The 16,946-nt window shown below is 42.3% G+C and overlaps 3 protein-coding genes across 3 annotated transcripts; 2 read left to right on the forward strand and 1 right to left on the reverse strand.

Moving 5' to 3' along the window:
• Positions 1 to 4,561: 4,561 nt before the first annotated feature.
• Positions 4,562 to 5,713, forward strand: PHALS_04384 (60s ribosomal protein l37; the record flags this gene model as incomplete). Its single annotated transcript, XM_024718492.1, has 7 exons — positions 4,562 to 4,564; positions 4,856 to 4,991; positions 5,046 to 5,147; positions 5,221 to 5,279; positions 5,340 to 5,457; positions 5,551 to 5,630; positions 5,699 to 5,713. The coding sequence occupies 7 exons, from the start codon at positions 4,562 to 4,564 to the stop codon at positions 5,711 to 5,713; spliced, it is 513 nt and encodes a 170-aa protein (XP_024583885.1).
• A 721-nt stretch (positions 5,714 to 6,434) lies between these two features.
• PHALS_04385 (CRN-like protein) lies at positions 6,435 to 6,725 on the forward strand (the record flags this gene model as incomplete). Its single annotated transcript, XM_024718493.1, has 1 exon — positions 6,435 to 6,725. The coding sequence occupies one exon, from the start codon at positions 6,435 to 6,437 to the stop codon at positions 6,723 to 6,725; it is 291 nt and encodes a 96-aa protein (XP_024583886.1).
• Positions 6,726 to 9,951: 3,226 nt separating this feature from the next.
• Positions 9,952 to 10,231, reverse strand: PHALS_04386 (uncharacterized protein; the record flags this gene model as incomplete). The annotated part of the gene is made up of 2 exons (XM_024718494.1): positions 9,952 to 9,968; positions 10,057 to 10,231. The coding sequence occupies 2 exons, from the start codon at positions 10,229 to 10,231 to the stop codon at positions 9,952 to 9,954; spliced, it is 192 nt and encodes a 63-aa protein (XP_024583887.1).
• Between the last annotated feature and the right edge of the window lie 6,715 nt (positions 10,232 to 16,946).

Genomic DNA, 16,946 nt, shown 5'->3' on the forward strand with positions numbered 1-16,946 from the left:
TTACTGTGTAGCCAACCCATTTTGTGATGACACCAACTTGTGTCATTCACACCTACGTACGGTCACGCCATCTTTTGTCAGCCGTACTTTCATACAAGGGTACGTGTAACCCCGTTACAGATACCAAGCTAGCGAGAATCTACTTGTGGCTACAATCTACGTATTTCCAGTGATCTTTGCTCATGACTCTTGAGCTACACATCTCTCCTTACAATCGCATCTGCAAGAGTAAAGCCAGACAGTCGTGAGACATTGCTGTATAATAAATCTAAACAGCTTAAATTCGTTGTAGGTCAACATGAAAGTCCACCATAAACGAGTAATAACTTATTGTATTCCTGCATGTAGGTCATCACATTACATATGAAGAATTAACGTAGCTTCAAACGGTTTACGGCTTAACAAGACGGATCGAATTAAGCAGATGTCCAACTAGCACGTCGTTTTATCCTTGGCATTGCGAGTATGAAACAAAGTAAACGTTAAAGAGGATGCTCGCAGCCTTTCTTACTTGGTGAGAACAACATTGCACATCTGAAAGAGCTTTGCTGGTGCAGCTACCGGCTAGGCCATTACCTGAAAGCACAAGGTGTTTAGATGCGCTCTAAGGACAGCGCGATCGCTCCGATTGGCTTGAGACACCCTAATCAAACCGCCGCCTCAAATTAAGGGTAATTAGCTTCCGAAGACGACTGAAACGTACTTTGTCCTTTGCAGAGCGCTATTTATCTGAGTTACCTACAAGAAAGAGGACACATTTGTACTGTAGTAAGCCCACAAAGAACATCGGACGATTTTGTATTCTTCATGATATACAAAATGTACCTTAGTCGCTTTCTGACTAAGACCTTACGGAAACCAATGTGTCAAGATCGAAACACTGCCTCACAGACGGCAGACTCTTGATGTGTAGACATCTTTACCGCATTCGCCGGAGCGATTTCTCTGCTACATTCAAGCGAATTTTCCTAATCTTAGTGTCGCATATCCTGACTTTCAACTTCATTTTGCGCACTCGGTGCGTGGCACTCAATCTCTTCTTATTATAGCTGTCGGGCTTGCTACAAAGGGTGGCGTGACATATATCAGAAATCGACAGCTTTTGCCCCAACAAGGCCGGAGCAACTTCATGGCGGTGTCAAAACACGTTTTATATTTGGGTTAAGCCAGTAGAGGCATGTACTGCCTTTAAAGGCAGCCTCAACGCGAAGAGCGTTGCGCCTTGACAACACACTAGCTCAGCGCAGATGATTGCCACTACCTCATTTACGCGTTCCATCAGAAAACTGAATCGGGATTAGCCTGCGTTGGATACACACAGACAAGTTTCTTAGCACTTTGAGAAAAACTTGCCTTGCTGTAATGTGCTAAATCAGTCTGGAACATTGCAATAGGAGCCATTCGGTCAAAGACTTTGTCAAAGAATAGTTCGACTGTATTCTCACTAATTCCAGTGTCAGTGACAGCTGCAATTGTGACTTATTTAAGCCCAACTAGCTTAGCAGTCAATGTCACCTAATTTTTGACAATAAGAAAATCCACGGCTCGCAAATTTCAATCACACAAAATCAAGGATGATACTAGGTCTAGTAAAGCTAACGTCCCACTTTGTACTTGGCGAAGCAGATCATTTTGTATGACACATATTCCATTGATACTCTTTTGGTAAGCCAAATAAGCAAGCGTAAAGCTTGAGGTACTTGAGAATTCTCGGCTCGGCGCTTCCAGGTGATCTCAATCTGTGCGTGGTGATTGGCAACCCGTTCAGAGATTAAACTTTCAAATCTTGCAATGTGGTCAAATTCTGTTTTAGCAGAGGTGCAAAGTTCAAGAAACGAGTCTACATCGTTTAGACTCATACGTCGTACGAAATTGCACGACGATACTGAATCTAGAGGCTTTACACGGCTTCTGAAAGTCCGAAACGTTGATATTGTTAACTAACTACCATGGGCTGTGAGCCCTACCTCTCCTAGCGTATTTTTTTGGTCGGGGCTGGGGTTCATTGACCTCGATCTCCACGAGGTACCATAAGCCAATTTCCCCAATATCCCAGCCTGTGGCAACTGACTCCGCGACGGGTTCGCAAACCAGCCCTGCGTGGGAGACCTACCATATATATTTTTCAACCAAAAAGGAGATGATTAACGTTTCATTCCTCAAAAAGAGTTTACCGCCATCGAGGCGATGCGAATCCGCAAGTCCTCAACACCTTGCCTCTTTGAACGGATTGACAAAAAATTGGCTGCAGAATGTATGCATGTCTTCGAGGCGCGAGCACTTGCGACAACAGTCGCTTCAACATTTCCCATGTCAGCAACGTAACAATTACAAAGGACAACCTGCACTTAAAAGGACCATTCTCATGCAGCCTCATAGCTTGAAAACCGCTGACACGATGCGCTCTTACTCCTTCTAGAGTTTAGTTGAATTCTTGACAATATCTGCTCTACTCTTTTAAATAAGAGACCCTCCTGCCCTTGCCCTCATAGAGCTAGACGATATAATCATGATCAATAAAACTTTTTGAGCCGATTGTACTTTCATCGACGTCTGTTTACGGCTTCACGGCATTCTGCGATGCGTCTCACCAGCGATGCCTATACCTGGTTGACGAGCTGATGCGAAATGAATCGAACCCGAGCTCTGAACTGACCATTGCACATCGCTCGGAAATTTACGGAGATGAGCTTGTCAAGCGTGTATTGGTGCCCTGAAAATAGAAATTTGAATAAGTTATACGTCATCCTTACGAAGGGTCCATTTTTGCTCAGATTCAGTCGTCGATTGGCGACAAGTACTAACAATTGCAACGGTGTTGCCGCGCACCTAAGACAAATGGAAACTTTACCACTACGAGTTCATTCCAAGAAACACATATTAAATTAGCTCGTATAACCTTATATCCATCGAAACGAAGGCTAGTTGAATGGCTAGTTTTATTTCTTCTCATTGCCAGGAGTGAATTCTATTTGGAACTAGATCTAACTCTGATGGGTACTTGGTATATCTGTTTTACTGTCGACAAAATTAACGCTTTATGTGGAGTATTACGTAACCCACGTGTCCCGTGAATTTCTAATTGTGAAGTCGCACTCTTGCCAGTACTCATAATGATACTTGATCACGGTATTTAACCTAGGTACATCGGAGGTTGGATGTACGTCCGAGTGACAACAGTGTGATGTGAACATATAATTTGCATCCCATCACAAGGTTCTTGGAAGTCTGTAGATGTAATTCACAAGAATCTTCTTCAAATCTGCTCTATGATTGATTTGTCGACGAAAGCTTCTGATTCTCACATCATGCAATAGCTCCCGAATTGCCCATTCGTAGGAAGGGTCGTCTCAATTGTTGCTTGATACAGGAGAAATCCCCCCAATTGTTAAATGCTAGCCTAACGATAACCCATATCACGACATTCCACGCCAAGAGCTGACGTTTGCACCCTTAGTTAAAGACTAGACGCTTGCCAAACTTGTCGGCCACCGATGCTGGGACTAGCGCTGTTCTTGTGCTACAGGCTTGCTGACCGAAAACCACGTAACGCCTTCATCATCCACTATATTTTCAAACGACTGTGCTGCAGTCTCGCGAGCTCAACTGGGATTGTTCGATGCAATGTTACAACAACATCGAAACTGGTAAGTTATTCATTATATGTTAATTTTGTGAATGCTAGTAATTATTTAGAGGAGTATTAGTATCTTGGTGGCTGACTAAAACATTAAAAATTATGTCAAAACGTACTTATATTGATGACAACAGCAAAAGTTAAGACATATATTGTTGGAAAATGCTTTAAGAAGTAAAATTAAGAATATCAATCAGAGGATGCTTGAGAAATGATGGCCATTGACCTATCAAGCGTATTGATAGAATGAATATTCCTTTTATCTTTTTTCCGGCTATACGTAGCACTGCACAATCCTGTGATTCTATAGTTTCTTTCGCTTATTACTACTATTCCTTGTATATTTTTCAAATACATCATCATCGCTATAAGCGAGAAGTTACAAAAGATAGATATTCCAATTTAACTCGATCACTTGTCTAGTCTAGCGATAATAAAATGCATTACAAGTAAGAATTTCTACGTCTACCATTTAACTACTACATGACGTGATCATCATCTGCAGCAAACATTTGTATAGCAGAAAATATAATTTGCTTCATCAACTGAAGGCAGCAAAAATTTGTTTCTAAATCGCAAGTTTCACTCAACGAGCAAGTCCAAGCTCATTAATTGTACGCGGATGAACATCATTCACATTCACCGTCGGTATGCGAGATACAGAGATCACAACATCTCTATCTCTTCTTCGAGAAATAAAAAACATTCGTGCAGTCTATGATTCGGTGTAATTTCCTCAATAAATCAACCCCTAGCCCACCTGCATTTGGTTGGTTCGAGTGAAGCGAATTTGGCTTACATTTGTAATTTGTATGAAGCAAATTTTAAAGGCCTTTGTGTATGGTCAGCAGGAGCGCTTCACTCTGCTAGACTTACTTTACCCTTCCTTCAGCTCCTTGTTGTAATCCCAAGCCCGAATCTAAGATGGTACGGCTTCTTTTTTCAACATATATACCACCTACAAGAATCAGCATGTGGTGAATATATCTCATCCACGTTTCTCTCCGTTTCCTCTGCTACTCTCGCGCTGTCGGCGTCATTGGACTTGCAATCGAGCACAAGCCATAGATAGCGAGATGATTGAACATATTTAGGTAGATCGAAAGCAGAATTGCAATCGAGATTCTAGAGGAAACGGAGATGAAGCTGATCGACTTTAGCACGAGGTGCACAAGACATAATGAGACTGACAAAACTTTGGGTGTTTCTGGCATTTAGACGAAAGGTACGCAGAGTTTCGGTATGCGTCACAACAAGACCCACACCATCTGTAGACGGTGTGGGCGCAGCTCTTACCATATCCAGAAAAGTACTTGCTCTTCATGTGGATATCCCGCTGCCAAGATGCGCAAATGTAAGTACATTATTTTTTATCAGTAGTATTCATTTTGTTAACGACCGAGTTCAGTCAACTGGAGCCAGAAAGCTTTGCGTCGCCGCACGACGGGCACTGGTCGTATGCGCCACTTGAAGACCGTCCAGCGTCGTTTCAAGCACGGTTTCCGTGAGGGTACCTCTGCTGTGTCGAAAAAAGCTGCCACTAACTAAGTTCGCTTTGGAGCTTTCATGCTTCTGAAGCATAGGACATGAGGCGCAGTGGGGTATAAAGGAACAAATTAACTATCAAGGCAACATGGGGACGGTAATGAGGAGTGTTAAGAATATTGGAGACAGTCGAAAGATAAGCGTGTAATTCTTTTAGATGACGTGGACGATTCAGGCGCACATGCATCTTTACTCGTTTCGTTTAGGACACACATCAAATGCTTTCGTCAATCCAATCAAATTTCACATCCTTTTGCCATCCATCTCGCCATACAGTTTGGTTGTTACGATATTTCTTTTATATATCTAGGACTAAAGGCATTGGTTACGTTCGAATATTTGCAGCTTTGTCTTCGGTGATCTTCTAGGTTTACGAGGAAAGAAAACGTTTCGACGATTACGACAAGTTGTCGAGTCTCCTTTTCACCGGTTGATTTTGCGGCTTGAAGTAAGACAGTGTCAAACGTCTCGTAGTACTTCTCTGATAAGTGTCAAGTATTTTTTCTACTATATCAGGGATCTTCGTCGTAAAAGAACGACATTCAGATTCGCATTGACACGGTCTACATCAAGCCAGCCAAATATTGCAAGCTTCCTTTTTTCTTGGCTTACCAGCTCGTGAATGTCAAGATTTACAAATTGTAACAGTGACTACTATTCAAATACGGTCAATGCTGGTGAAAGCCATTTTCTGTTACCTCTAGATTGTGATCCCGTATTTTCACTGCATCCTACCACTTCATCTGTGCGGTAAAAGCAAAGCAAGCAGCTTATAGAAAACGAAATCAACGTTACTGGCTTGAATTGCACTCCTTTATGCCAACCTCAAGAACATCTTCTCGAATTGCTTGTATACGAATCGCATCGTGCGATCTGTTTATACGTGCCGATGGTCGTCCACTGGCGAGAATGCCTCGTTAGTGACGGCAAGCCATCAACGGGTCTTATTGCAGCCTCTTGATCAAGTCCGAAGTTCGTCAACAATTGTTTGATAATGCAAACGTAGTCATTGTGAAGGACCGTTTAGCAAACAAGTGCGGTGTCGTGTGGTCATCATATGAGAATGTAGCGAGTATGCTATTTGAAAACAGATAAGTTCCTCGCATATCGGTCGCCAACATTTAAAGCAATAGAAAAGAACTTTACCACAATGATTAGTTCGGACCAGCTCCTCATATGTCACACCCCATCATGTCCGCTCAAGTACGCCAATAATTCTCCCTCCCTTCATCTTCCTTCCAATTTGTTAAAGATGGTCAAGCTCTGTTGTGCTATCGTTGGTGCAGCGGGCAATGCGTTTTCAGTGGACATTAACGATACTGAGTCGGTCGCGGCGTTGAAAAAGGGAATCAAGAAGAAGAATCCAAACACGATCAAGTGCGATGCCAACAGGTTGCAGCTCTTCCTAGCCAAGACGGAGGGCGGCGTGTGGATCGATGAGGCTGGTGCGGCTTCTGTGGCACTCGATGAACGTGGATACCCGCAAGGCTATGTGCAGATGAGAGCCACACTAGATCAAGAATCCCAAGCTTTTTGGCGATAATTTTCAACCGGGTGAAGGCCAAATACATATACTGGTGGTGGCTGACATTGGTGTAACTCGCTCGACCTTGTTGCAATATAAGCGTATGTGTTCTTGCCTCTGATTGTTGGATATGTTGTTGCTAATAATCCTGTGTAGAGCAGGATACAGACGGTGGAACATCAACGCTCAGTGCTTTGTACCTGTCATATTGGTTGTCATTAACATCATTATTTTGGCCTTCGGAGAGAATCACATCGACGAAAAAGGAGGTTTAATAACTTCTGCCGCTAGCGTATCATGTGTCAAATGATAGAAGTTAGCATAGATCTGAGCAATTTGGCAGCATTGCAAATCAAAGTTTGACAACAAGAACGAGGGAGTAAAGGACGAGACAACGTTACAAGCTATCCGACAAGAATTGATCGATTTGACCATCAAGAATTGACCGAGCGTACTTCGCTGTTTTTTTGCTATTGAGAAGCTCAGCGATATCCTCAAGAACAACAACTCTCACTGGGCAAATAGGAAAACAGAAGAAGAGGAAAGAGGTAACTTTATGAAAGCATAGTGTCTTTAACTTCTCAATCATCTTGATCGAGTGTGATAAAGAATAATTATTCATATAGTATCATGGCGTAGTTTCTTAAGCTATACCATGCTGGCAAGGAACTACAGAGGCGCTACTACCAGCGCAAACACGACGCAAGAAAGATACAATGACAAGAAATTTCTTTCTCACGAGATAACAAGCTCGTCCGATGTACAAAATCTACTAAAATGAATGTCAAGGTAAGTATTGACGTGTACAAATCCCCAGGTGCTCTTGGTGATCCAACTATTGATCATGCTTACGCCATTATTCCAGAGTGGAATCCACACGGTTCTCTCATCTTTGTCAGCTCCTAGTCTATCTGAAAGCACGATTGTGTGCATCAAAACGGGAGTATGAGTGAAATATATTGGTAGACTGGATGGCTCAGCAAAGAATGAGCAGCATCCCACATATTAAAGTTAAAGGATGAGCTATAAGTATACAGCTACGAGTTATGCATGTGATTTTTGTTAGAAGGTAGTGAATTTAATATTTGAGTGGGTCAATAATTTATTAATCTCATTTCTGGTAAATCGATGGAAAGTTACCGTAAGTTCAAAACGAACGTAGCGAATTAATAAAGTGCTGACGATTACCGTGACAATATCTTTCTATCGAAAAGCGCGACTATCAGCGCGCACGCGACGCTCGCTTGTCATCTACGACGATAATGGTAGAAAACACATGAAACATGGATTTTTATTTTCAGTTAGAAAGTAAATTAAATGCACTAACGCTCATATGCCAAATTTAAAAAAAAAAAACTAAAATATAAAATCAAAAAGAATTATTGAGTCATGTCTACATAGCCAAGCACACTGTTGCTTCATTAGCAACGCAACATGTACACTTATAGGCAACGTGCTTGCATACGAACTCGAAGGATTAGAAAGGTTTGATATTCAACCGAACAAATGGGGTAGTAGCTACCGTGTTAAAATTCGTGGTAGAACAAGCAGGACGGTCTCTGTTTAGCAACGTATCTCGTCAGATCAACAAGAGTTTAGTAGCAAAGCAGTACAATGTTTTGGTTATGAACCTTGAGTTGTTCTCGTTGCCTGACTACTGGCTGACCCCCAGCATCATTTTTACAATGGTAATCACACATAATCACATTTGAAAGAGGGTGCTGAGCTTTTGTTTTCAACAACAAGCTGGAATATTTACCTTAACTGCACTCGTTTGTTCTCCCCACAAACGAGTGCAATAAAGGTAAAACATATCTCTCGGGTGCAAACTTGTAAACAAATTTGATCCTGACGTAAATCGCTACTTTACTCAAATTTCGCTAATAGTCATGTATTCATTTACTTTACCACTACCATTAGCAAAGCTGATATTTAGAGAAAAGTGATCTCAAAATTCGTTTGATGAAGTTAGCTGACAAACTGAGCTATCCCGGCTCTGGGTGTAACCTTGAGGCGATCACTGCTCTTACGGTTTTCAGCTATCATCACGACCTTGCTCTCGGATATAGCGAAGCTGTTATCCCTAATATTAACGGCAAACAGAAGCATGTGTTCAATTTTCCAACGGTCAACAGCAAGTGCTTCTTTCCATTGTATATTTTGGCGTACAGTTCAGAGCCCTAGGAAGGATCCTCGAAGGTCTCAAGCTCAAACGAAGGAGACATTCACCACCGTTCAATCAAGTGGAGTAAATATTCATTGATTTAATTTAAAAGTTTACAGCCCATTGCCCTACTGCAGCTCGATGAAGTTGAAGACTGTTTCTTACTTGATATTAACGTATTTAAGAAATATGTAGCTTCTAGAATGCTTAATGCATTCATAGAATGGACTAGGGTAACGAAACAATGGATATTCAATCCATCGAGCGTCATGCTCTTCTCATCAAGAGTACCGATATACTTCAATATAATGAAATGGTGCTCGTTGAGACGCCAAGACCGATTAAAACAGTTAGTGCGAGCTTGTGAATATCGAAACCCTCCCAGTTGAGCAAACTATTCACCAACGACAATATGATTGCTAATAATTAATCAGGAATGCTGACCAGTACATCGATCATTTCATCGTTTGTCCATCCTTGAGCCTACTGCGACTCAACACGAGAGAATACTGTCTTCACAAACGAGCATATTCTTGTGCCTGTAACAGTAGCTGATAGCGTTACCGGGTAGGTGCGTTGTTTGTTAATGATGTTCCATAGATGCTACTAACGAATATGTTCAATTTACTTGGTGAGGTACCCATGAAGATACTATTATGGGTTGTTTTAAGTTGTGGGCTCCGGGTAATGTACACAACCTAATCCGAAGCAATCCGAACCGCGCTTTAGTATTGTTTTTACGATTTATGTTTAAAGGTAATTTTGTTATGTAGAATGAGTGGTTACGGAAAGAAGAGAAAGTTAAGCCCGAATAAATAAATCACCTCAAAATTTCTTTACTTCCCTGCAAGAGTCTTCGCTTCGGTTCCTCTGCTCGACGACCTTTCAACTTCTCTTGCTTTAAGCTCCTTAACGTCCACTCAGAACTTTAGCAGGTTATAAGCCCAACCCCCGCGACCTGTACCCAAGGCACATCGCCCAAGATTCTCATTGACAAGCTCAACGGGAACAACTATGCAATTTGGGGCCGTTACATGCATGGCGTATTCCTGACTAAGTCCGCGTGGCACGTCGTTGAGTTTACGACGTTAAATCAGCTCAAGTGGTAATATCGCGCGACATCACTTTTTATGAATCAGTGTTTGAACTCTGACCGAAACCACCACAAGAAGTTGTTGATAACACTGCGCTGGACTTTGGTTTGATGGATTTTATCGATCAGCATCGAATCATTGAGCACAGACAAGCTGGAAAACGAAAAAGCCTGGTGGTTCTCCATGAACAAGACATTCAACGGACTGGTCCAACTCGTCACAAGCTGGGCCAGAAGAAGCAAGTGCGCAGGATGACTACGACACATACTCGGCCAAACGACGACCCAGCATCAGAATAAATGAAGAAGAGCGCAAACGCAGGGACAACGATGATAAATCTGATGCCACACCTCGAGTCTTCTGGTGAGCGAGTGCTAATGTGATCGAAGGATCAGGCTCTTTTGAGCTTACAACATTCGAGAAAGCTGTTAATGGACCGGATCAAAAGCATTGACGCAATGCAATTTGTGCTAAACTATCGTCGAGGAAACTTCGTGGCGTGTTCGCGTGACCAAATTGACAGCTGGACAACACATCGTTGGCACCAAACAGGTGTTAAAGATCAAGCGAAAGCGGATGGATCGATCGAAAAATACAAGGCGCGTCTCGTGGCGAGACGGCTCAAGCCGGACTATGGTATTGATTAGACGGAGACGTTCGCATGAGAAGAACGTGACACTTCGCATGGTGATTGCAATCACTAAGTGCTTTAAATGGACAGATCGACTGGACTGAATGACTGCTTTTCTGTACGGTGAAATGAAGTAAAAGGTGGATTGCGCTGCCCCTCAAGGTAAAGACTTTGATGAGGGCGTTGAATGCTTTGAGCTGGTGAAGGCAATTTAAGAACTCAAGAAAATTTCAAGAGTATGAAAAGAAACTTTTCATGAGCTTGTCTACTCTATAAAATTTTGAGAGTTGAACTTTTGACCCGTGCCTTAATCCTTGAGACTTCAGATGGAGTGTGTGTGCTGCTACTGGTTCACGTGGATGATGTATTGGCGACCGGCAGCTCGAAATATCGATGGCGCTAACGAGATGTGAATTGGAAGGATGCTTCAAGATGAATGATAGCGGCAAGTGTGCTTTGGCGTCGTGCATCGAGCTGGTTGACAACGACGACGGCAGCGTGATGATGTGTCAGCGACGCTACATTGACGATGTACTGAATCGTTTCGGTATGAACAACTGCAGAGCCGTCATTAGCCCAACGAATAATAATACTCGACTTGTTCCAAGCAATGCAACACGCCGCATTCGCGAAGCAGTGGGCGCATTGATCCACTTGATGATTGCAACTCGGCCGGACATTGCTTTCGCTGTGGGCTGTGTTTCGCGCTTTATAGATATCTTCAATTTTAGCACTGGATGACAGTCAAGCGTTTATTACCAAGGAACCAAGTCGCACGGCATTTGCTTTAAGGCTAAATACAAGGTGGACTTCTGTGGCCACCCGGATGCAGACTGGGCAGGGGACCATGCACACCGGAAATCGACTTCGGGATATGTATTCATTTTTATGGGTGCTCCGGTTACTTGAGGTAGCAAGTAGCAATCAAATGTGTTGCTATCAACAAGTGAAGCAATACATTGCGCTAAGTTTAGCAATATAAGAAGGCTAGTGTTGTTCTTCAATTGTTGCGCGAAATGATGGATGCTGCAGGCTATGAAAGCGGACCCGAGCTCAAGATTATGGAGGACAATCAGTCATGCATCAAGATGACGAAAAACACAGAAAATCATGGCCGTGCCAAGCACATCGACATTATTTACCATCACATCCGTGATGAAGTCATGGAAATAAGGTCAAGCTAGATTATTGTTAAACTTCAAAGATGTTGGCGGCAATCATGACCAAGGGTCGACCAAGACCGCGTCATATGGAGTTGACGAGATCACTTGGCATACTCGCGTGTTCGCGTTGAAGAGGCGCATCATAGCTTATTTTGGGTTGTGGGCTTGAGGTAATAAACACAACCTAACCCAAACCAATTCGAACCGCGGTTCAAATTGATTTTTATTTTTATAGTTAAAAGTAATGTCGTTATGTAGAATGAATGGTTACGGAAAAAATAGAAAGTTAAGCCCCAACAAATTAACCACCGTCAGATTTCCTTTCATCACCGCAAGAGCCTTCACTTCGGTTCCTCCGCTCGACGAATTTTCAACCTCGCTTCCGATAAGCTTCTTCACGTCCGCTCAGAACTTTAACAGGTACATCTGTAAAATGTCAATGTTTTGATAGAAGATCTCAGCGATAACGGTTTGAAAGGCATAAAATTCCCAGGTGTCAATCTATGTAAGGTCTACAAGATGTCTGATGTGGAGGGTTGTATCAAACAAGGAATATATGCCAACTTCTTTGGCTTTGAAAGCAATCTCGGCTTTGGAAAGTAAAGGTCTGATTTTGGGAGGTTAAAGCATCTGCTTGATCATGTACGGCTTCATTTCTGGTCGTTACAACATCATCTTTGTTAAGTAGGATTTGTTTGCTATCATCGGTACCGACAACATCAAGCTATATTAACAAGAATTGCAGCTAGATGTGCATTGCTTCACCTGACATGAAAATGCTCGGTACTAGCGACCATGTAATACCAGCTACGATTAATATCTTACAGCGCTTAATATGCGATGACAACATGAAATGAGTGTGTGGTCTTGGTAAGGGTCTTTTCCCTTACGAGTTCATTACTGCATACAATGCACTAATTGCAGCTTTTGACAGCAAGCTCCGAAGAACAAATATGATTAACGATGACTACGAACGAGTAAAGTTCGTGTGGGAGTAAAAGGAGATGAAATCGATCAGAGACCGCACAACAACCTCGACAAAGTCTCATTATCAAGGCTGACAAGGCTCAACGATAATCTTTAAAGGGTGTCGCTACCTCGCCTCCCGGAAAATATCATGTATCAGATTTGCTTCAGTAATCTCCAGTTTCCGGAAAACAAGCCGGCGAACGCATCCCATTTTTCCAGCTGATGGTAGAGTACAAAAACTGGATGGCTAAGACAAAACAAATTTTGGTGTGACACTCGAGCACTCGAATACTTGCAGCACGAGCAAATGTATCTATGTGATCTATGCTACCGCCAACTGAACGCTGACACCGCTGAACGTATCAGTAATAAGCCTGTAACATCGACGGCAACGTCTTGATCAGATGTGCGAAGTACGTAAAGATATGTCCTTCGGGGAACTTCAATACAAGAATTTGCGTGAATATAATTCGGAGGGACTAGTTCATTCTATTGATCGAGAGAAGAGGGATATCTACGTGAAAATAGCGGCCAACATCGCCGGAGCTTCATTCGTTAAATGCTACTCTAAGCGTAATGAGAACAAGCTTCGCGGTGGTAAGGTCTGTAGAAAATGTCGGACACTCAGCTAAAGTCTGTATTCTTTTGGCCTTTGCGTGTGGCTGATTGACTACCGTTGAAGCGTATGAAGGTATCATCGACGACATCAGAGCTGATAAGACATCTGGCTTTCTCGAATGCTAAATTCGTACTCAAGACCTTTTAAAATAGTACTTCAGTGATAAACCCCAATTTTTAAGAATTTACTAATCGATTGTACCGACGAGAGTGTTATTGGTGAACATGGGTCCGATCGCAATGAGGCGCGCAAGTAAAGCTGCGCAAATTAAGCTCGCAAGTTGATTGGTAGCTTACTTAGTGAAACATACTTCATCTACACTTCTTTGCTCATATTATACCTTACTTCTGGTATGAAGATTACCAAGACTTACGATTTTGTCAAGACCAGATTGCATGAGGCTTGTATGGAGGCTATATCAAACGCGCAGCGAGAGGAGATATTGGTAGGTCTAGGGCTATGATTGCCGTTGATAAAATGGTAAACATCAGTGGTTTTGGTCGATTTGAAATGAACATAAGGAGCCGAGCGACAAAGCACTTGCGAACACAATTGAACATTATGTATTCCATGGTTTGGAAAGCTTAATGATTCGTGTGAGTTTGTCATGTCGCCTTAATAACAAAAATCGAATTGATTTGTTAATTGCTATCGATTAGCTCACTAATCCACGTATGCTTTAGTCCTACTATGACTACATAAACTTCTTCTTTGATCGCTCAATTCTAGTATCAGGTGATGAACAGTGATCACTTTCAGCTGTGGGAATCCGTTTCAAGATTGTATCGAGCCTGGGCTATGTGACCACTTCAGAAAACATATAAATGATTGGATTTCAAGCGACTACAACATTGAGTTGGTTAAGTATGATCGCCGTACTTCTGGTTTGTTTAAAGATAAAAGGTCAGGTGATGATATTGTATATTTGCTATCTAAATGACAAATTTTAAGAGGTAAATGGGGTATTTTGCAGGAAGGCTGTAAGAAAACCTGTGTTCTTCATCCTGATTGGTATGAAACTGTTGTACAGAACTACAAAGTATAAACAAAGGCCAAATCGATCATTACCGATACTCAAACCAAAACAGTGCTCGATTACTTCGATGACAAATGTCAAGTATTTGCAGATGGTATCACTTAATATATAGACAACTACCTGCATGAAACATTTCTATACTATATGGTGCTTTCGATCAGCTTCTGTATCATTATGCTATGACCCCAAATTCGGCATTATCGGGGTTCAAGCTCTTTCCTTGATGTAAAGGAGTTAAAGTTTAAAACAAGAAAATATTGTCAATGGCTTCAACATAGCTTCGCGTATACCCCAACTCTTGGCATAGAGCTTGACTTTTGGGTGAAGCGACCAAATTTTGACTGCCATCAAATTCATCTCAATGTTGAGCTACGCGATTTTCACGTCAAAACTATATTTACTGCGCATAAACACTACAACAACGATTCTTGTGTTCATGGTTGAATGAGAAAAGTCGTGCAATTAAACAGTAACATAAAGCAAAAACTAACTATAGTACCTTCCAGCTAATGCAAAACTAACTATATTACCTATCAAAAATACGATAGCACGTTTCCCCACTCAATTGGTATCATCCCAAATGAAGCTCAAGGTAAAGTACAAAGGTAAAAAGCGGATCTGAGTCATAATATATGAAATCCGGTGAGATCGAGTAGAAATTTCAGATCAGACCAAGCGTATGATACACACTTGATATAAAAGCGTTGAAATTGATCGCTACCGAGTTTAAATCCGTTAAAATACGGTCATTCTTTCTACATGGCACCAAATGTTCTTAAATTTGCTTAGACATAAACCACAGATGCTACTATTAGGCGAGGTGATACTTATGAGGCGGAGAAGATCATGGTACACAAGAAGACGCGATAGGGTAAGCTGAATTGGTAATGAGTCTGATTTATAAGAGCCTCGCGATAACTTGCGCCTGATCAATCAAAACCGGATGTCATTTTTAAGAAGGCGACTTGGAAGATAAAAGAGCCCAGCTAGTTTGATAATATATTAAATGGAGACATCCTTTTAAGCACCGACTCATATGCCTTTCTAACTTACCTTTCCACCATGACTCAGAGTGAGCAAAAAACGACAGAAGCTTTTTGATAGCGCTCAGCGTCGGGTTCGACTAGCTAAAGCGAAGCTTAAGCTGTAGGAAGGCGATTCGTGGGATTCTGATATCTCGGATGGAATTACAGCTGTTGCCACGAAAGCAACTGAATCAATTTAGACAGACTCAATGTTCGAGCCATCTAAGGCATCCTGAATGATAGATATACCCAGTCAAATCCTAAGCTATAAAGTGCCCCGGAAGTAAATATTAAAGCGATGGTAGTCGACAGTGGCGTCGAAACAAAATCTTGAGTAATTGATGTAGGTGTATCAGCAAAGTCCCTAGCAATTAGTTTTTATCCATGATACTCATCATGAATGATGCATTGATGCTCCTAAAAATATAGAAAAATGTATTTGCGAATATGACATTACCGCTGAGATTGAACAACAGAAGCGATCAAAACAAGCGGTTGCGTTAAATGTATGAGATTTATTCGATTCTTGTAGGCTGGAACATCCATTGACGACAACTTGATGTCTATATGATTCTAAGCCAGGTTCAAAAGTCGATACCGGGATCGTGCGAAGTCTGTCCTGTGTGAGGATATCTCTCTGAGATTGTTCTTTAACTCTTGCAAGTAGAGTGAAAGACGCGTCCTGTTTCTCTTCTTCCTGAGTGCCTCTTTTCGCGTGTGGTGACTGCTTTTAATTGACTTATGTCTTGTAGATCAGTACTAATGTAAGCTTCCTTCCAGTGTTAATTCTTCATGCTAAAAAATTATTTGTGCGCGCTGTATCCAGAGCGTTGTCATTAGTAAGAATGGAGAGAATCTCCTGCTCTGGGTAAGAGAGGCCGAAATGGCTATGGCATTCGCCATGCTTCAGAACGAGCAGCAGCGCGTGGCGCTAGCTATCTGGAGTCAAGTGCAAGAATGGGCTTTACGTGCGGTGCTTTGGTTGAAGATCCGTCCCCCTCCTGGACCGTCAGCTTTTGCGAATGATCTCGCCAGCTAACCAAGCACATCGCGTGCAATCGCGTTTCCTTGTCACCCGTCAGGTCAAGAAGGCGTTGGTGTTTTTTTCCAAGAATCATGAACTCTCGTTGCCGGGATGGCAGCCGATCCTCTTCCCGAGGCGGTCGCAGTGATCGTCTTCATGGAGGGCCCCCGCACTGGCGTGGTCAGAATGGATGTCTTCCGTGTGCATCCGTCTTCTTTCTAAAGAATCGGTGAACGTGGCATTGGATGCCGAATTCAAATTCAATCCGGCACGTCTTGGCTGAAATGCACAATTCAGAGCTCGTCAAGCGGGCCTGAGCCATTGGATCTCAGCTATGCTGAGAAAGAGGAGGGTGAGCTCCGACTTACCGGGCAGTTTTAAAACACCTGATGGTGCTTTGTCTTTGAAGACACGTCACCTTCAGACTGGATTGGATGCGGCCTAGCGGTCGGGCTGCTCTTGCTGTGCCAAATAGAAAGGTAGTTTATCTTCGGATAAGCTGCTGTTTCCTTAG

The sequence above is a fragment of the Plasmopara halstedii genome (assembly GCF_900000015.1).
Source record: "Plasmopara halstedii genome assembly, contig: Scaffold_2604, whole genome shotgun sequence".
NCBI classification, from domain to species: Eukaryota; Oomycota; class Peronosporomycetes; order Peronosporales; family Peronosporaceae; genus Plasmopara; species Plasmopara halstedii.